General features: G+C 38.8%; 1 protein-coding gene across 2 annotated transcripts in view; it reads left to right on the forward strand.

The window, feature by feature from the left end:
- Positions 1–1,208: 1,208 nt before the first annotated feature.
- The window catches only part of clmpb (CXADR like membrane protein b), a 56,275-nt gene continuing 35,624 nt past the window's right edge, over positions 1,209–21,859 (forward strand). Inside the window, exon 1 of one of the 2 annotated variants that reach the window (XM_077611692.1) lies at positions 1,209–1,434. In XM_077611692.1, coding sequence (XP_077467818.1) covers positions 1,389–1,434 — 46 coding nt within the window. In that variant the 5' untranslated portion in view covers positions 1,209–1,388. Of the gene's footprint in view, positions 1,435–2,733; positions 3,159–21,859 lie in introns of those variants that run through there. The other variant, XM_077611693.1, reaches the window with a different exon arrangement.

The raw sequence follows: 21,859 nt of genomic DNA on the forward strand, positions 1-21,859 counted from the left end.
TAGTTTCAAGCTATCTAGTTATTGGAACGGAAAGGAAAGGAGGAAGGCTGGTGCTGAGGCTTAAGAGAAGGCCACTTGAGGAGGGAGAAAAAGAGAGAAAAGGAAATAGAAGAGAGGCCACCAGGGATTGAGCATCCTTTTGTTATTTTTGCCAATTGTTGGGAAACTGTAGAGGGGGATTAAGTTCCTTCAAATTCTAAAAGCTGAGAACTGTTCTCAACTAAGACTATGCCATTTTTGTCTCAGGAAATTTCCTAACCAAGATAGAGTAAACACAAATACATTTATTTTTTTGCATGTGGGAAGGAATCCTCAGATAATGCCAAGATTGAGATATTTATTTTTAATAAAGAAAGAAAAATACAACCTGCTTCCAAACAGATGCATTAAAATGCCTTTGATCACAAACATGCGTCATTTCAGCCTGAAAACTATAAATAGCTCTGGAGAATATATGGAGCCTTTTGAAATTAGATCATGCGGCATTTCTTGTTTCATCTTTGATTTCAGTGACTTGAGAAAAACTTCTTGTTTCATCTTCTTTGACATAAAAAAGCTAAAAGATGCACATAATAAATCAATACTAATTTGCCCATGTAAGAGATTTCATAAACACAAGACCACTGCGGCCATATTACAAACCTTACAGACAAATCTAAAATGAAGTATTACGCATATAATTCTCTACATATAATATGTTGACAAAACAGTTAGAGTTAATAACTTAATTGCATCTAATAAAAGAGCTGCATGTGAAAAAGCAAAATCAAAAATATTTAAAGAAATATTGTTCTATTAAATAGAAATGGTGGATTATTCCAATATCGTCCAATTTATCATTGAAGAGTATTAGACAATCAGATTGGTCACTTTGTAAACAGTAAGCTTCCAGGGACCATACCAGTACTTGTAAAAAATATTTGATGACTATATTAACAGATTACATGACAGCATATCAAAATAATATCAAGTTATTTTGCAAATATGTCCACATGGTTGTAGAAAGAAGATATGAACACAATTTTAGCTCTTGTTTGGATGTTTCTAAATATTATTGCCTTTTTTTCCTCCTTTGTGTAACTTGTCTTTGTGATTACCCACTGATTTCACCTGTTGTTGCTCGCCCCTCATTGTTTGCATCTCTTGTCACCCTCCTGTTACTGATTGTCTTTTTAACCCCTGTCTGTCTATTTGGTCACTTGGTCAACTCAGTTTATATACAGCCAGTTCATGTCACTGTCTCTCCTCATCCTCCCCTGCCTAAAATTGTGCTTCTTTGCATTTGTTTATTCTTTTCCCTGAGTTTTGTATCAATTTTATTTTTAGAGAAAAAAGTTTGTTAATTAAAGCCCACATTAGTGCACTCCTATCCCTTTACTTCCCCACACATGGATCCATTCCTCTGCTTGCTCAACCTACACCCAGACCTTAACAGTAAGTTTGTTTAAATTTTACTTGTAGAATTGTTGCTATCAGTAGGCTTAAATTACTACGACTTTATGTACTTGGTAATATCTTTTGTATCCCTTGTTAAAATCGGACTCTTTCAAAACAAAGAATAACAACCAGGCTTCCCCACACAGCATCATTATGTTCTTTCAAAGAACTGCCTCAGTTACCTAATTGGTTGTTCATGTGGGAGATCTGTTGGGTCTGTTTAATGTGGTTATCCACTATACTTGATCCATGTTGTAAGTACCTTGAGATTGCATCTGTTGGGATTTAACAGTTTGAAATTACAATTGAAGTAAAACTGAGGTTGAATCCCATGCCATCACATGCTTGCAAAACAAGTAGCAGTGGAAAAAACATTAAGAAATAAAAGCAACGCTAAGAGAAAACAGAATGGCATTAAATTGCTCTAAAATGCAGGGTGCCAGATTTATAGGCACCAGATGTAAGAATATTAACTGTGCATGACAGGGATGACACACCAGCAAATTATTACTTAAAAAGCCATAATGATAACACAGTCAAATTCAATGTGACTAAAATGCATCATTGTGGCAATGTTTCTTAAATTAAAGGAGGGTAACTATAATAAGAAGGGAGTTTTGTGCAAAATGTAGTGATCTCTCATGCCAAAAGTGCCATCAATTCTGTAGAGTTATTTTTAGGGTAAAATTTACCCATGTTTGAAAGATATTGTTTTGAATTAGATTCATGTGGCAAAATATCTCTAATGTTTTTTCTCTGGGTACTCCGGTTTCCTCCCACATTCCAAAGACATGCATGTTATGTTGCTTGGACACTCTAAATTGCCCCTCGGTATGTGTTGAGCATGAATGATTCAGGGTGTCCCCCGCTTCTGGCCTGAAGTCAGCTGGGATAGGCTCCAGCACCCCCCGCGACCCTAGTGAGGATAAAGCAGTTCAGAAAGAGAGAAATAATTTGCCCGATTGGATTTTTTTATACTACTTCTGATATAAGGTGTGCCTCTTTGCCTCTTACAGTTTAAAATTTAGACTTTTTGTGTCTAACTTGATTTGAATTGATGTATTTTAACATTGACTATAATATTTGTATCGGATCTTCCCTGACTGTATTTTACATTGGCTTACACGGGACTTTTTACGCTTAATAACAGCAAAGCAGAAATTGTGCAGGAGACTAGAGAAGTTCTGACTCTAGAGGTCTCCATGCCTCAGCATCATCATCCACCTATTCGCCCTCCTCCTTCCTCCTCCTCCTCCTTCTCCTCCTCCTCCTCCTCCTCCTCCTGCTGCTGGCATTTTCAGCAGCGGAGGAGCCAAAGAGGAGAGCCTCGTGTGAGGAGGCTACTGAGTGGAACCCGCACACGACACGTCCCACGCTAAAGCCAAACACGCTGCTTTTTGATTGCGGGAGAGGAAGGAACTTTGATCCGAGGCCAAGTGTATTCGTGCGTGCGTGCGTGCGTGCGTGCATGTGTGTGCGTGTTAGTGGGTGGGTGCGTGCGTGCGTGTGTCCCCGACACGAGAAGGATGACATCGATGGCTCGCAGAGACACATGATGTCCCTTTGTCAATATTTTTAGGCGCTTCCGCCGACGTTCTCGCTCGTCCAATTCGCCATTCGCGTGTGAACGTGACGGCGTGATCAGCGCATTGTTTCCACCTCATTTTCGTATGTGGGATTTCCAGCCGCGATGTCTGCATCATTTCGCTGTTTGTTTCTGGGTAAGTCGCTTCACCTTCCCTGTCTTTTCTTTTGTTTAATAATAATAATAATTATTATAATAATGAAACAGAGATTAAGGAAACATTCTGCTGCTTGTCGTAATCATATTTAATTTAGTTCTTTGTGTAATACGAGAGTCCTTGACAACACATCTGGCAGCATCTTCGACTCCAAATGATGTCACTGTAAATTTAAACAATCATTTCCCTGCCTTCTATTTCCATAGCAAATGCACATATCCATTTCAATGATGAAAACACCAAAAAGCAAACCCCCTTTAAAAGTTAATGTGACCCCTCCCTTGTAAATATACTTTTGTTATGATATTCACAAGGGAAAAAAGCATGTTTCGCCCGTGCTTCTTCATTTGTTGTAGTTTTAATCAATTTTAGTGGAAAAAAAATAACCCAAAATTATTTAAGAATGTCAGTTTCTGCACCAAGATAGTAAGTCTATTTAATTACAATCATTTATTGTTCAAAGAATAATGCCTCTTTGTTGTTGTTGTTTTCATTATTATTATTATTTTACCATAACAATAATACTGTGCACAATCACAACTATTTCTGCCTCTGAACTAAATTAAGTACTCTTCAATTCCACTATGATTGCTTTAGCTGAGAGTAAATGTAGCCTCTTTGTTGTTGTTGTTTTTTTAAATATTATTTTACTAAAACAATAATACTGTGCATAATCACAACTAGTTCTGCCTCTGAACTAAATTAAATACTCTTCAATTCCACTCTGACTGCTTTAGCTGGGAGTTAATTTAGTCCAGGGAGACGGTGTGGGGGGAAAAAATACTGACTTCCAGTAAAATGTCTCATACCTCCTCCCGATACTGTTTCATCACCTGCAGTCAAATGTGAAAGAAGTCCCAATTTGGGAATTGGTGTGATTTAAAGCTAGAACTACGTAACAAGAATGTATGAACAAGCCTGGATTTCTTTGTTCAGAAGTTTGGAATCCCGTGTGTGTTTTCCGTTAGACCACCAAAGTTCTGCAGGCTTGTTTTGTCTGGTCGGACGCCAACCATATTGTTGAAGTGTGGGGCACTTGCAGTTTGGAGAGGAGTCAATAGACTGCAGGCATTATGTTTAAAATTTCATACCTTTTTGTTTGAGTGTTAAGTAAATGCTTTGTTTGTTTCCTATGCAGATGTTAATTGTTTCTGTACAGTATTGTGCTGAGTTGTTCACAATCTCATCAGGGATTGGTCCCAATCACTGCAGACAGTTCGTAAGTTAAGAGTAGATTCAATTGAAGGTAATAGAATTGTACATATTGTGACTTGCTGAAGCTTTTGCATGCTCCCAAATGGGATGGTCACTTGGATTGCAGTTTGACTGGAGGTGCTGACTCTGCTGTAGAATTTGCATACAAGCACATTTTTTGGGGGGGTTTACGTCATCCGCTACAGCCAAGGAATTTTTAGCTGAATTTGACAATGATAAAAGAGACATACTGGTGAAAATGTGAAAACTGATGGCAAGCGTTCTTCTGAAAAAATGTTTAAAAACAAAATCTAAAATGTTCTAATGTAGCTTAATCTTTGTCGGATCAGAATTAGTCTGAGTCAGAGTTGTGGAAGATGCCATGCCACAATTTTTGTAATTTTTGTCAAATCATCGACATCTGAACCATTTTGGGCAACCGAGTAGTTAGCGTGTGGATCCCATGTCGGTCCTTACTGTGTGGAATTTGCATGTTCTCCCCGAGTTTGTGTGGGTTTTCTCCAGGGACTCCGGTTTCCTTCCACATTCTAAAATATACATGGTATTCTGATTGAACACTTTAAATTGCCCCTAGGTATGAGTGTGAGCGTGGATGTGTTTTTCTTCTTGTGCCCTGCGATTGGCTGGCCATCAATTCAGGGTGTTCCCCACCTCTGGCCCGCAGTTAGTTGGGATAAGCTCCAACACCACCTGCAACTCTTGTGAGGATAAGAGGTTAAGAAAATGAATGAAGAAGAAAAAGAACCAGTTTACTCTCATTTAATGAATTTTGAATACTGATAAAACATTTTTTATTAATCAACAAATTTATCTCAAATTCCTCGTATGTCAAGGTATTACTGTAACTCCGCCCCTTGACTCACACAGGTGATGCAGACCAACAATGGAGTGGCCACCTATCCTCCGACCCTGATTGTAAATGAGGGAATTTCTTTCCAAGACGTAACACACTTTAAGGCACTTGCTAGAAATGTCCTTTGGAAGAATGAGACTTGCGTGTCAATCATTTGAAGGCATCCGATTTCTGCTATACTGGGGTACAGTCTGCGGTAGAATTAATGGCCTGGGAAGCTCTTATCTGCCATGCATGAGTCTGAAAGAAGATGGCAGTATCAAGGCATGCAGATTATTTTAGATGTAGAGGAACATACTGTTGGCTACAAACAGAAAATGTTGTCCCCATTCTATATTTGGCGTGTCTGCAGGGCTAGGCTGAGGATATCAGAAATGTGAAGATGACAGGAGCCTCCTGTACCAGAGGTTATGAAGTGACATCGTGATGTGTTTGCGCCTGAATCACACTCCCACATACACACACAAAGAGCTGCCAACATCTGACATTTCCATAAAACCACAGGTTTTTGACATCTAGTTACAAAGCATTAAGGTTATGTTTTGTGATTGTGTTGATCATGTAAAGCACTGGATACCCTGGCACGCTTTGTGTCAGAGGTGCTTTGAAAATTAGACAATTGGGTTGGAATTTGCCATATTTTTTTCTCTGGACTTGGACTGTACGATATTTAAAGCATTTGCCAGTCAGTTTTGTGAGCTAAGCGTAAATAGAATTAAACTTCATATCACGTTGCAGTAGCGTAAACCTTCAAATAGCTTCCGCTCTCACTTTAATTGGCAGGCGCAATTAATTTGCACTTGATGATGCAGAGGCGCTCACACACAATGAACAGACAATGCAAATCATTCTGGAAATCAATATCCTGTGGATTTTCATCTAGGAGTATACAGTGCAATGTGAATGTGAAAGGAGAAAAAGGACAAAGGCTGTGATTACACTGCACCAACTAGTTAAAAGACTTTCCTTTCACCTGTGAGGTGGATTTTATCACTTGGAGGGAAATGTGAAAAGCAGATGTATTGTGTGAGGATTGTTTTATTCAGTCATTTATTTTGTAAACCACTTATCCTCACAAGGGTCGCGGGGGCTGCTAGAGCCTAGCTAACTGGGAGGACTGCCAATCGCAGTGCACGAGAAGATGGACAACCATTCATGCGCACACTCATACCTAGGGGCAATTTAGAGTGTTCAACCAGCCTACCATGCATGTTTTGGAATGTAGGAGGAAACCGGAGTACGTAGAGAAAACTCATGCAGGCCTGGGGAGAAGATGCAAATTCCACACAGTGAGGATTGACCTGGGATCAAACCCACGACCCCAGAACTCTGAGGGCAACGCGCTAACCACGGGCCGCGCAGGATTGTTTTACTCGATGTAAAAGTGTCACAGTAAAATGGCTTAGCAATGTGGACTAGGAAATGCTCTTCACCAATTGTTCTACAGATGAATGCAGAGTTGACCCATATTATTAACAAACACTGATTTCCCACCGTGTTCTTCCCTGTCAACGTGCTCAGCTTTTCTAACGATAGAGTGCTTCCCTGAATAACAAGCTGTTCTTATATGTATATATACATACATATACCTGGGGGCTTCTTCATGTTTCATTGATTGTGGTGCATTTAGTCCAAAGGTCTGTCCTTTTTATTCTGTCTGTGCAAGCCTGCTGCCACGATTAGAATCCTTGTAAGGAGACGGGCAGCTTTTGTCCGGCTATTGTTTTTAGTCGCACAAGCAGAAGGTCGTGGCATGTTTTTTTACTTATTTTTTTGCTAAAAGCTCGAGACCTAGGAAGGAGTAATAAAGGTCAGGTACAAGTGAGTCTCGTGAATTTAGGATTTTTGTATACAATTTTTTTTTTTGACATTTTCTTACCATTTCTTTTAGGATTTTTCCACAATCAAGTTATCCCAGCCCCTCTTTTTATTGGCCTTTTGTCACTTGAAGTTTGTAAAACACAAGGAACATGCATTAACAGAGCAGGATTGCTGTTATATTTCTGACTGATACATTTGCCAGACTTCTTCACTTGGAAAATGACTGCCAGATTATTCTGAAACTTAAGAACAGGAACTGCCTATTTCACTTCACAGCTAATCTTTGACAGATGTTCCAGGGAGACTAGCATTCACATTAAATGAGACGCATGTGTGCAGGCAACACATGACATCATCTCGCTAGAATGTTGTTGTGCCGTATACAAGCAATTCAGAAAAGCTTGATGGAAGGAGAAGTAGACTCCACAAATGTGTATGTGCAAGCACTAGTCACAATACACAAGACAATTTCTCTACAGATCACAATACACAAAATAATTTCTTTAGAGAAGGTGGGCACCATGTTTGGTGACTTTTTGAGCCTCAGACCTATAGTGACTACAAAATGATAGGTAGAGGCTGGGGTTAACTGCTGCCAAGTGCTCAAGTGAACTATCAGCAGTGTCCTTCATGTTTCAAAGTTAAAAAAAGGACATCCACCAGTAAAAGTACATGGATTAGATACTGAATTTGTGAGTTGACCTGTTTTGTTCAAAGTGAATCATTGCAATGCTTCAGTAGAACCTCCTGTGTCAGGGTTTCAACATTAAAGGTAAGTGTCCAGGTTCATGTTTGCCTGTTAAACTGCCTTTGAAAAGAGGTCTGTGGTTGGTGCAAGCCAACTGGGCACTTGCCATTTGCACAGGCTGAGTGGCAACAGCACACAATGGCAATAGAAGGTAGGATACCTGGGATTAGTTGGCAACCAATTCAGGGTGTCTACTACTGCTCATAGTTTGCTGGGATTGGCTTTTGTACCCCTGCAGTAACTGAAAGGTAGAATACCAACGTAAATAATAAACGCGGATAAATGTGCATGATGAATTGCCACATCCAAGACAACTCCCTAAGGTATAAATTCAGTATGTTAACTACAATCAACGATAAAAGTAGTCAACTCATGTCGATAAAAGAAAGGAAAGACCTGCATGTAATGATGAATCTCACCGTTTAGACCGTGATTTCATTGAATTAGCACATAGTTCCTATTATGCAAAAAACACCAGGCCAAAGCAAATTACCCAGTCTTTGATAGTCACTAAAATGACAACTTGTTTGCAACTTGTTTTTGCTAACCACTTCAGTACTACTTCAAATACAGTCAGAGATTAGCCTCAATGAGATATTTGCTTACATAATGCTGACTTTGTAGTTAAACACATTGGCCATAAACATATTGCTGTTGCATGAATGAGCACCAAATTCAAGCCGGATCAAGATTCAGATCAGTATTTTCAGGTCATCAACCACTTGGGATAAGCAAGTGGCCATAGAGGCTCAGAGAAGAATAACTTCAAATGAGTGCACATGACCCTTTAACAACCCTATAGAAATATAGGGCCCCAGCTCCTTGTAAGCTTTATTGACCCGGACACTCCCTCTGAAGGGAGGGATTTTGATTTATTTACTGTAGGGAATAACCATGAAAGTCAATGAAGCAAATGCAAATACAGCTTTCTATGTCCTTAAAAATATGAGCTCATGTGCTCAATGGCATAAATATTTGAAAGTAGCATTTCAGTATTTTTAGATACTTGCTAATACACAATGCCGGTGCTTATCAGATAATGAATGGTACAACAGTGATACCTAGTATTTCCACTACTATCTGTGTTAATATATATTGTAGTTCTAATTTCTCAACCAGCATTTGAGTATAGTATGCAAGCATCTCTACCAATAACAGGTAACAATATTATTTGACTTGAACATGCCAATCAAATATACTTTCGTAGCTATCTTTTTAAGCGAGAAAATAGTGTTAAATGGTAATTTTCACATATAAAATAACACACATTTGCACACTGCCTTAAAATAACCTTACTCGCTGACTTTGCTCATTTTAACCTTTTCAGTAAAATTCCAGTAATTTTATGGTCAGTCATGCATTTTCTCAGTAAATCGATAGCATTTTTTTTCAATCCAAGCAATGTTCTACTGCATTCCTCCAAATTCCTTCACAGTCATGACATTACACTTTACACTCATTTGATTTGTAGTAAAATGTGGGTTTTATTGCCATATTCTATTGATTGTTTCATGTAAGTACTACTAAGATCAGATCATGAATAAATGCTGCGGAAAGGCAAATGCAGTCTGTGAAGCAGAGCACGGAATTGTCTTGTGCTGATTCACCCCACTGTGGATTTGCCCACAGTTATTGGCATTGCAGTAAACAAGATTCAATCTCTGACGAACACAACTAAAGTGCTTTTTGCCTGAAGCAACTCAGGTGATACCACTTTTAACGCCTTGCATAATGTCTTTAGCAATTCCCTTTAAAAATGTAAAGTGAATGTAGTGTCAGTGCTGAAATATGAATAACTTTTTCATAAGTGCAAATGCAGCATTTTCACTGAATGTAAATTTTCTGTTGCTGAAACCAGATACAATGAATCTATTCTCTCTGCAGTTAATTGTGCAATCCAACTGTGCTGGAGAATAAACGGCTTATAAGGATAAATCTTTATTGCTCAGAGGCGTGTTGGTAGGGGACATCATGGAGGGCGGGGATCCAAATATCACATCCAATGTTTAAGCCAGACAATAGCTTGTGCAAAAGCTTGTATGATATGTCAGCATAATTGTTGAAACACCGTTAGTTTAGCAACCAAATATTTCTTGCAACAAATTATCATAATTTAACATAACATTGAGCTTTTCTTTAAATTCGAAAGTAGTAGTGGCCAGATGTGAATAGTAACGCATTACATTTACTATTAATTTTCTGAACCGCTTTATCCTCACATATGGTCGTTGGGGTGCTGGAGCCAATCCCAGCTGTCTCTAGGGCAGAAAAGTGATTAAGATTGCAAGGGCCCATGCTTGACAGGTCGTAGAACCTCACAGTCTAATTTCAGTTTACTGCATGAAACTTCAGGTTCTAAAGCCGCTTTACCTGGCCATTCCAAATGAGTAGCTGGGTGTCCTAACATCATACCATATCCTTTCTCTCCAGCATCTAAGTGCTAATATTAATTGGTTATGAGGCTGACCTGTCCAGGGTCCAACCAGTGGGAAGAAGGGTCTCACACTGTGATTATTGATTACCATGTCCAAATATCTATCTAGATATTAAAGCAAACTGCTGGAATATAAATCAACGAAAGATCACAGTTTACAGTCAGGTACCCCAGGGGGGTCTCCTACCTTTCGTCTTGAGGCATGGTAATGTAGACAGAAGAAATTCTAAAACATTCCGTACACATGCATTGGATCTTTTCCATTTTTATCGCGACTCCATGAAGCAATGGCTTTTGTGTCTTTAGCGTGACATTTGGATGTTACTCAGTTACCAAGATTGATTGCAGATCAATAAAAAGCATATTGCGCCAAACAATGGCAACCCAGGCATGCCTTTTTTTCCACTCCTATCTCTTCCAACTGGTTTGTGCTTGAATGCAATTGGAGGAAATGTTCCACAGCCCGCTGTTTAGGCGCCTGCTGTTCCTTTCAATTTGAAGAAGTCTATTAGCCCAGCAAGAAGGACACTCCATTAGGTGTTTTGAACCCTGTTTGCTCCATTGTCTCACTCCATTTCCTCCTTTGCTTGCCACACTTGACTAAAGCATTTATGGTTTTAATCAGGAGAAACCTTTCTGCCTTTCAGTCATTTATCCTCCGGTCACAGCAATGGAAGGACTATAAGATTGATGGTGTCTGATAGAGGATGGAAGAGGTCCAGTAGTCATTGCTTAGTGCGGTGGAAGATAAAGCAGTTACATGTTAAAATACTTCAAGATTACATAGTATTTTTCTTTCTTAATATATCAAATACTGTATGTTTGAAGACAACATGTGAAAAGAAAGAACAATATAATATTGAAAAACACCAAAAAATTGCAACATCATCTTGGCTACTTGGTCATCTTCCCTCCAGTATTTGTGTTTCAAATTTTTACTTTGAATTAGATGAAACAGCCGGGCTGCCATCTCAGTGATTGAAAGATGTAAAACTTCATAAGGATAGGTATGAGTGTGATGTTGCTGTGTACAGTCTAAGGAAACCTCTGAGGTGCGAGAAGAATGTCACTAGGGAATCCTCAGAGACCAGCAACCCTGTGAGGATTGCTTGGGAAACATTGAGTAGCAGTGGTTAACACTGGGTGTGTCGGTTGACTTCAATGCTGTGAAATGACTGTTGAATTTCAACGGTAGCAGCTTCCGCTAGGATTCAAGGCCGAGAGTGCTTGGCCATCAAACAGACTAGTGAACATTGCTTAAAGGAGCCAGGATAGATGGGGATAGCATGCACAGTACTTGATTGACAGCTGAAGGTCAACATGTTTCATGTGTATTTTCGTGCGTGTGTACGTATGTTCTCTCAACTGCCAAACATTTGGCTCCTCCCTCATGTACCAACTTCTATTCATGACATGCTCACCCTTCCACCTCAATGCCAAATGTCTTTGCATGCCTTATCCATTGTAATGCCTTAAATATTTTTTTCTCACTTATTTCATACAAAATTCATATTTTTATAATTTTTAAATTTTAGTATTGGAATAGATTTGGGCGTTTACACGTAAAATGCGACTACTTGCGAAAAATTCAAGGTACGAAACAAATTCTATAATGAAATAATTTCGTAAGTAGAAGTACCACTGTATTTGAAAGATGGATTGCTACACTGTCTAACTACAATGCCAGCAATTTTGCCTTTTTATACCGCAGCATAAACTGACTTAACTGGCTGTCATTGATTGATTATTAGACTTAATTATTAAGTATGTAGTATTAGTAATGATTGCGGTACTCCCTTTGGTGTTAAATTGTCAGGAGTTCAAAACCCTTTTTTCAAGCCAAAGGGCAAAGACTAGGGAGTATGATTTGTAAAAGATAAAAAAAGTTTATTTTGGAGCTCAGAGATTAGTTATACACTATCTTTTCCCTCCTTTTTCCTGCAAAGTGCTTCGGAACAGATGGTGCCAACATCTTTACATTTTCCAACTCGTTAGACATGACTGGTTGATGAAATGGAATCTTAACGCTATACTGCCCATGCAGATGTGTAACTGTACATTTTTAAAATTCAGCCTCATGGTAATGGCTGTTTAGTCCATACCCTTTAAATACACACCCCAGGGATATTACATATTTTACATGACCCTTTTACTGATAGGAATCTGATTCTTCTTAAATGTGAGGCAGATGCCTGTATGTAGCCTTTAAATATAACTGTTTCAGGTTAACTTGATCATTATTCAGACTCCCTGTTGTAACACAATTTATATAAAATGTTTTAGTGGAAAATGTAGGTTTTTTTGCTTTCAACAAATCATTTAGAAGAGTAAAGCGTCTTAAATTAAGTTTAGCATTTTCCTTTAAACATGGAGGACCTGAATGTGGACAATCTTTTTATCAGAGGTCAATAAGTTGGTTCCCTATTGACGGCTCAAATTTGCCACTGTTAATGCTAAACTACTTTTGGAAACTGTACTCCTATTGTTTTATATCTATCTCAAGAATCTTTAAACAGAAAGACATCTCATTTCCTTCCAGCCATGGTCATCATTTTTATTTTGGATGTAGTTTTAAAGAGGGGACTCCAGAGTTTTAACGCTTGGCTTGATTTACTGCCCACTTTCCAATTTTGCTGCGTTGGAGGAAATACAATGGCAGTCTGCAAAATCAAGCTCTTAAAATAATTTGTTGGCATGATTGCACTGCTTTCTAGATAGATTCAAGCTTAAAAATAGACCATGTTGGGAATTACCTCATAGCAGAGTATGATGTTACGTTATTGAATGAAGAAAAATTTAAACTGTGATTGCTTTTATCTTTAAGTTATTGGATTACCTCTAATAAGAATATTTTCCACATGTAAAAATAACAAGTGCTGGTGATGCTTTTGACCTTTTCCTCTCAGTTGCACGTTTGACATTGAACCATGTGGATGATGCCAACTCCTTACTGGCTCCCTTTTCTAATGAAGCAATTAAGTCTATTCTGCTTTGGTTCAGCGAAAGGCTGAAAGAGCAAGGGAAGTCATTTGCTGTCTCAGCAAACAGCGAGCATCTTACCCATGCTGCAGTCAGAATGCATAACAAGATCCCCCACCTCTTTTTGCTGTCATGATTGCTTAGTAGTTGTGGTTCTCCTTGGTCAGTGTAACCTGTGACAGCTGGTGATCACGGGTAGCATTTAAGCACCACTAGGTGACTACCAACAGGACAGGAAGAGAATCAGCAATGTAATTAGTGGCCAACAGTTTTTCCATATTAGAAATGTATAATGTTATGACAAGTATGAAATCAAGTTAATTGCAGTTGTCTTGGTGAAATTCCAACTTAAACAACCAATGTAACATTGCATTATCCTGAAATTTAGAGGAATCTGCCTCTGAGTCATTAGACCAAAGTGGTTGTATTGTCAAGGAGGCTCTGTAGGTTCAGTTCCTTCTCAGTGGTAGTGTGAACATCAATGTGTAGTTGTATGTCTCTTATGTTCCCTGTGATGGGCTGGCCAAACAAATGTGTAGTGCTCCTTTCACCGGAAGTTAGCTGAGAGTCAAGCTTCCCAACCCTTAACATGGTACTTGGTGTAGGTAATTGATGGATGGGAAAAACCTGTCTCTTCTTAACACAAATTAAACACTAAAAAAGTTCTATTGACTGTTCTGAAATCATGAATGGCTTTTGCTGACTATAGACTGTTATATACTCTTAGACTGTGTGCATTATTTTTTAATACCTTTGCAGGACTGTAGATCACTTCTCTACATTACACTGACCATTTGAGATAAACTCTGTACTTGCTTACATTTACAGCATAGAACCGTTTTTGTTTCTTTGCCTATGCGTCCCATGGACCTGGGTATTTACAGTGTTTATTTTGTTATAAGTTATTCATGGTGCTAAAAGAGCTTTTGCTGGTTGACAGGCTGAGTAAATGTCGGACTTCTAAAGGCCAGCCATCAAGCTGGCGTACTTTGCAGCTTGAGTGATATGATCCTAGTTATACAAGAGAAAATGCTAGTGTTTTCGGTAATTAACTTTGTTTCTGCTAGCTTCTATGTTAGTGTTCTTGTTCTATCAGAGGGGATTGAGTGAAACTCCCACAACATGTAAATAAATAAATAAAAAGACATCCACTGTCATGTATTTCCTTTTTAGCCAATAAGCAGCTACTATGCTGTACAAAAGAGGGTAGCATTAAGGCCTGCATTAATGTGTTTAAGGGATGCACAATTCTAACGAGTGATAACGGAAGGCTTATGGCTGCTCAGAAGGGATTAGGGGACATCGTTGTCTGTCTTAAAGCTCAGGCTTAGTCATCACACTTTTCTCCCCTTCATATCCTCCCGCTTTCATCTCTCCTCCCTGGTCATGTATCAGCAGTGTTTCCTGACACACGGCGTGAAAAAGAATGCTTCACTCGTCAGGCAATGAAGGCAAGCGCTCATTAGCTGAGGAATGGTGTATCGAACCGGAAAGAGATGTGTGGACAGATTTGCCCAGAATCGATGTGTATCTCCTGAAACTTGATATATAGTATGTGGCTGATACAATTGAATATATTGTACTATATACCAGTTTCATCATTTGTTTATGATTTCAACAACCCAGTTTAAAATGTTACATTCTTTTCATGGACCAAGTGACCAGATCAATACGCGAGGCTTACGTTTGCTCTTTGTGCGGTTGCTTCTGAAGAGGCTGGATGACTGAGCTGACGGTTTTCAGTTACAGGACACAAATATGCCCAGTGGCAAGGACGCGAGAAAAAGTGCTTCTGTAGCAAAAAGAGCTGAACCGGCAGTTGATCTGGGTTGTCAGTCAATGACTAAAATGACCTAAGGTCAGATTACAGTACATCATTTTTCTTTAAAAACTTATAAGGAATAAGACACAACTTTGCTTTAATTCCAGAAAGGAATGACTGCAAGACTCCCAATTCACTGGTTCACTTGCCTTATTTTGTCCTCCACAACATATCTGCTCACTTTTTGATGAAACGTTGAATTGTTATAGAGGTATGAATTATGTTTTGGTGGACCCACCTGCATAGCCATCTCTCCTATTATTATGGCTCCCAGTCTTGGCTTGACTACAAGTAATCATAGCAATATACTCTTGAAAGAAAAAAAAACAACTACATGTGCAAAGGCTTAGTTCATCAATCTCACTAGTCAGATATTTCCATCGCACTCCCAATTCGGCTTTTACATGACACCCTCCTCTTTATCCAGAGGGAATTTGCCCTTCCTCTTACTGTCCTCCACCAGCCCGATCTGTTTGCCCTCTGATGAGACGAGAGGTCTTTGTGGGCAGGCCGTCTATACTGTAGCTCCCTGCCTCAGGGTCATGATGGATGGCCACTCAGCTATACGTGCTTTGCTCACCAGAGACTGGCTGTATTTCTCTTTCACTGCCCACGCAGGCCACTATCTGCGTGAGAAAAGTCAAGAGTGAACTTTTTGGCGTGCTCAGCAGGGCCCGAGGAGGAATATTTGATTAGATGTAATAGAATTACAGTGATGCAATTCTGCCCAAAAGAGGACATCTGTAATATTTTACTCTTACTGTAAATATGCTGTAATCAGATTCCAGATGCTTAGGAGCTTTAGTTAAATTCATTATGTTTCCCTTGCCATTGTGGCATTGAGATTATTGAAGTTGTAAAATCACTGATTAAAATGTAATTGTTGCAAATTCATTCGTTGAATTGTGGAATTTTAATTACTCTAAAATGAGAACATGTTTTTACATATCATCAGATGTTGACTGCCTGTAATCTCACTTACTCTCTCGGCTGGTGCTATGATCAATGGTGAGCTGGTTGGCCATGAAAGTCGTCAATGTATGAAGCGTTAACCGTGGGATGACCTGAGGGCCTTTATTTCAGAGTCTGTTGCTCTACCATGGAAGGAATAAACGCTGCAGGGTGCTCTGCATGGAAGCACTCATGCTTTTGGGTCACAGAAAATAAGAGGAGAGAGATGTTCTGTCATTGATCTTGTGGCATTAGCCAGGGCTGCAGTCATGGCGAATCCTCGACTGTGCTCTTTGAGTGACTTAGTGGGGGGTGCAAAAATATGCAATATGCAAATAGGAAATGATTACATCAGACCATTCTGATTTTATGCAATACTGCTACTTTTAAGTTGTATTAATACCAGCCATGGTTTTAGACACTTATGTGGCCGTGATGAATGTTTGTTTCAATTACGGAAAAAAAAAGGTTGAACAATGAGTCTCCAACGTAAGAAGACCCACTGCTCCAGTGTGCATGTCTGTTTAAGTGTATGTACAATGATAAAAGAACAGAGGGTGTTTGGCGACTCATCTATCATCCTCCCCAATGGCCTACAGCACCTTCAGAGCAGCTCTGTCATGGTGACATTGGGCTCATTTTAAACTAAAAAATGTGTGTTCACATCGAAAGCTTGTTGCTGCACTTCTTTTGCTTCCTTCAGTCTCCAGTAAAAATCCTCACAATAATCTTTACACACCATCTCCATGGGGACAGATTACTAATCCCGTGTACTACTGTAGAGTCCTTATTTGTTCACAGTTGTTCAGAGAATTAGTTCCAGGTGGGCTTTCACATTTTAATCTCTCCACCCTTATCGTTGCTAACTACCCTAGCATCAACAAAGAGGCTTTGGGGACAATTAGATGAACATTCTATGAGATGGGAGGCCTTTATGAGCATCTTGCGATCAGAAAATTGACCCATTGCTGTTTAGACTTTGCTCCTGCTAAGAATCAATTAGGTCTATGGGTGTCCTCTCACATTTTCAAGTTTGAGATGGAATATTTCAGGAATAATTCACATCTTGAAAGTGTTCATGGTTGTAACTTATAACAACTGCTTATTACAACCACATGAACCGAAAATTGAAGAATAAATTGGTCTTTATTTTACTCCTAAAATAACGGTTATGTATACGGTATAATTGCTAACATGTCAATTTTTATTGTCTCAGTAAATCTCAGTGTGGTAACTAAGGTGTTCAACCTTAAGCCTGATTGATTAATTAATTGATCTTGAAACATGTCCCTAGACCGTTGCTCACTTGGTCAGTTTTCATCTCCTGGTGCAGTTTGCTTTGGACTTCAGAGTAGTATCACGGCAAACTGGAAAAACATCAGCAAGGCGTTCATCAGTCAATCTTGAGTTGAGTAGAGCTTAAAATGAGGTGTTCACACTCATTGACATCAAGGAACAGATTTTTATAAGTAATATGCACATAAAATGATGACCTTTCTTTTAAAGACACAAAAGTGCGAAGGGTGTGAACAGAAAAATGACAGCCAAAGCAAAGCCGATGTGAATCACTTTGTGCACTTTGGAGATTGCACCATATCTGCACCCCAATGCTGCACCTCTATCTGTATTTGCGGATCATTCCTAGTTTAAAATGTGCACACACACAGTAATCTAATGATAGATCAGCATCGGTGTATACACATGCCACGGTTTCCTTCAATAGCAAGCATCAATCCTGATTCCAGCAGTGATAGACAGCCATGTCCTACAGTGAACCCACCTAGGCACATTGTTCATATGTTCGTGCAGCATATCTTTTTATTAACCAGAAAAAAATACATTTTTCAGGTGCTATATATGATTGACTGACCAGCCTGCTCATTGTCATTCAAGGCCAAAAGTCACTGCTTCTTATCAGTTTGCATTACTTTGGACAATGTAATGGCATATTGAACTGTATGGTGGGCAGTGGTAGTATTGTCTTTCATACAATTCCTAGAATAACTTGCTTCCTGTGCAGCAAATCAATAAATTAGCCAGAAATATTGCATTCCACTGGCTTGAAGTAATATTTAAATGGGAAATCTCAGAATGTCTGGAATCAATGGCACTAATGTCACTGTAAAATTTCTCTTGTTACTATTTCAAATAATACAGTAGTTTTTTTTGGCTAAAATTCTTGGCAGTAACGATCAATTTCTTATCGGAGAGTGGACATTGTTTCATCGTTTGAAGATCATAGCCGTTAGATTATGATGCATCGCTCGCTGCTCTTTTGTCGCTTCCCCTCGCTATGAAGAAATGGTGAATAGCACATTTCAATCATGCTGTCACGGGAGAACTCTAATCTTTTTCTTCCGCGTGGCATATGTCCTTGCACTTCCAACTAATCCTTATTATTTCTCTGAAATGAAGGTCATTGTCGAAGCCGAGGGATGATTAAGTTAATCCACTTGTTTTCTGAATCCGATTTACCTCACTTTCCAAACTAGGGAACGATGTTATGGCACAAAGACATCAAGATGATAGTGTGGCACGCGTTAAGAAGGCCGGACCTTACACTGTGGAGGCTCCTGTTATCTGCCTTTTTAATGTGCTTCGTATTTTACTTCAGAGTCCTATCAATGGTCTTCTAATGACTGCATTTGTAAACTATCTCCGCTGTGTGAAGAGTGAGTACGAGGCAGAGGCGAGCACGCAAGTTAAAAGCAGCATGATCTGCCTGATTCATGAACACATCTTGGCCGCTGCGGTATAAGCCAAAGTGAAGCACAAGGCGCCATGGTGAGCAGCAGCGAGGCTGCGGTTGGCAAGCCAGCACCAGTGAGGTACGCAGTGCAGTGGCTTCCAGTTGACTTCATTAGCATGTCCCTCCCTACGAGTGGATAAGTTATTTACGACCACAGCAGGTTTGGACACGTACTCCAAAGATTTTATTCAAAAGTGATTTGAGCAAATGTAAGTAGTTGCGTGTGTGCTTTGCATTGTGCGTCATCGTTTAGATGATTTCCAATGAGGCGGTTCAGAGTCTCTAGGTGTCCATCTAGGTTGAGTTCTGCTTTGCAAAGAACAAATTATGTTCATAAATCCCTTTTAAGAGAACATGTTGCATTATAGGTCTCTGATAATGGATAGACGGTTGTTTCACTTTTACCTTTATTGTTGTTGTTTTTTATTATCGTTTGCAAGCAAAGCAGCGACCTTTAAAATACAAATATTTTACATTACATATACTTGTAACTTACCCAACGCCATTGTGCCATGTGTAATTATTCTCCATTACACTTTAAAATTTGCATGTAGCACAGTATACATAGCCCTACCCACAATAAAATTAATAAATGCAAAAAAAATCCTGCTCATTTAATTGTGGCAAAAATGCATAAAACTCTTTACTGATTGTCTTCATTATTTTTTTAAAGGGTGTTGTAGTCATGTCCAAAGTAAGTGAGTGCCTTTTCCCTGGACCTTCAATGCAGATCCATATGAAAAAGAATTGTGAGACCATTAAAAAAAAAACAAGAGTAAACTTTGTTCGTTGTGACTGTTTCAGAGAATCTTTTAATCTCCCAGTTAATCCTACTAAATGAGCACAATGCCTATTTAAAACACTTGATTAAATTAGTTGAGACTTGATGTAAATCTGTTGTTTTTTAGTAATCCAATCAAACAAACAGCAATCAAACATTAATTTTATCTTTAGACCTTGGTGCAGTAACAAATAAAAATTGCAGGCAATTAGGTGCCTAGCGACAACATACTTATTGCTTTTATGCGGATTGTAGATGACTGTTATGATGGTGACGAAAATGAGGCATTGTTCTCATCGATCCATTCATCCATCACTCAACTATACTTAGCTTTAACCCAAAAGAGCATAATCTGCAGCTCAGTGAAACAAGAACCAGTGAACACTAATGACAGAGGTCTTTAATGGTTTAAAGTGGTAATCCTCGTCTCCCTTCGAATCATTCTGGCCTATTAGTGTTTATGTTAATTAGCTTGTTAAACAACTGCCCAACCTCTTACTGTCTCTATGCTTCATTGAAACCTGCTGACTACAAATAATCGCAGGTAGTTAAGACCGAGGTGACCGTGTTGACTTTTCAGCAATGTCATTAGCTAATGAAATAGGCCCATGAGATAACTTCTCATGTGCTTCTGTCTCTTTTAGAAAAAAAAGTGGCAATGTTTCCCAATGAGGAAAATTTCATCTGTTTGTGACACTGGCGATCTAGTTGAATCATTGTCTTCTTTGAGACTCTGCCTGTCTCTACAAATTATTTCTCGCCTCATCCAGGGAGCTGGAGCACGATGATCCATTTGAGCAAGAGAGACACCTCCCCCCCATTACTCTCAGATTTAGCCCTACATCCTCACACTGTCATGCCGGTCATAGACAGGTCAGAGCACAGTTGGTTTGTGCAGTTAGACAGCATAAATATTTAATAAATGGATAATGTCAACAAACAAAGTTCGTATATTTAAAGATTATGAGCCTATATTTATGATATAGTTTTTGGATAAGCAAGACATTCACTCCATGGTTATCCAAGTTGGCCTAAAGGTAGAGGCTGTGACTCTTATGAATATATAACTGATGATAGAAAGTGTAAATCTGATTATTTTGTTGTTAAAGATGGAGGAGCATAAAGAAAAGAGAGGGCAAAATCCAAAGAATCACTTTCTTTTTAAGGGTAAGGATTTAGAAAAATGTCAGCCAGTGAAAATATTGTTGAAATTAAATAATGTAATATATGTAATGCAATTACTACGAGTGTGCCAGGAAAGATTTAGCCTAATTTAAAATAAGATTTTACCGAAGGCCACCACAGGGTTTGCTGTGCATTAAAGCACAAATTACATCTTGGTCACTCCACTTTCCAAAATGCGATCAAATAGTAAGTTGAAATAGTGTTGAACAAAACTAATGGGCCAGGACTGATCTGGTTGCATTAAACCTGTACAATTTTATTTTTAGGTCGGAGTGCAAATACATAATGGATTGTGTGTATGTATCTATGTATTTATACATGTATGTGTGTGTGCCTATACACATAGTACATTGTACATGCACTGTATGGCTAATTTGCACATGCTGGGAGCAAGGAATTCAAATAAGCAATGACAGCTCAGCCTTAGGATCAGACATGACTGATAATAAGATGATTTCTGTTGTCTGTGTGCTTGACTCACCGAGAGAGACATTCAAGATGAGCCTTGCAGCCTTGCGGGACTATGCTTCATCCTTGCCTCGCTATGAGGAAGAGGACGGAGACAGAGAGTCTGTAAACCTTAAGGCATGTTCTGTTATTTATTGAGAGGCCAGTCAGACATCAGAAGATTTGAGAACCTGAGAAATGGCAGACAGCAATGAATTAATCTCCTCCTTTTTCACCCGGTTGTTGGCACGATTGAAAGAGCTCAGCCAAATTTCTACATCCTTTAAAAATCCATGAGATGAATTAGTGATTGATGGAATTTTTTATTTGGTTTTATTTAATTTTTTTGCAGTGCTATCTTCTGTTTTTTACAAATGCAATTCATCAAAGTCCAACAAAAAATATTGTTCAAAACATATATATTTTTTACTCAATCGTGTTTTGATACTAAACAATTTGGACAGCAGTCAATAATGGAAATACATAAGCTATTCAGCGGTTAAACTATTTGGTAACAATCTATTATAAACAAGGCCATGACATGGTAATCAAATAAATTTTCATCAGACTGTCATTTACGTGGAGTTGACTTTTAATCAATCATGTTGTTGATTAATAATCAATTGGTAAAACTGAATGCATTTCTTAGCTGCAACCAGAAGAGACACTTTTTATTTAGTTTGACTCATTGACAA

This window comes from Stigmatopora argus, chromosome 10, assembly GCF_051989625.1.
Source record: "Stigmatopora argus isolate UIUO_Sarg chromosome 10, RoL_Sarg_1.0, whole genome shotgun sequence".
Taxonomy (NCBI): domain Eukaryota; kingdom Metazoa; phylum Chordata; class Actinopteri; order Syngnathiformes; family Syngnathidae; genus Stigmatopora; species Stigmatopora argus.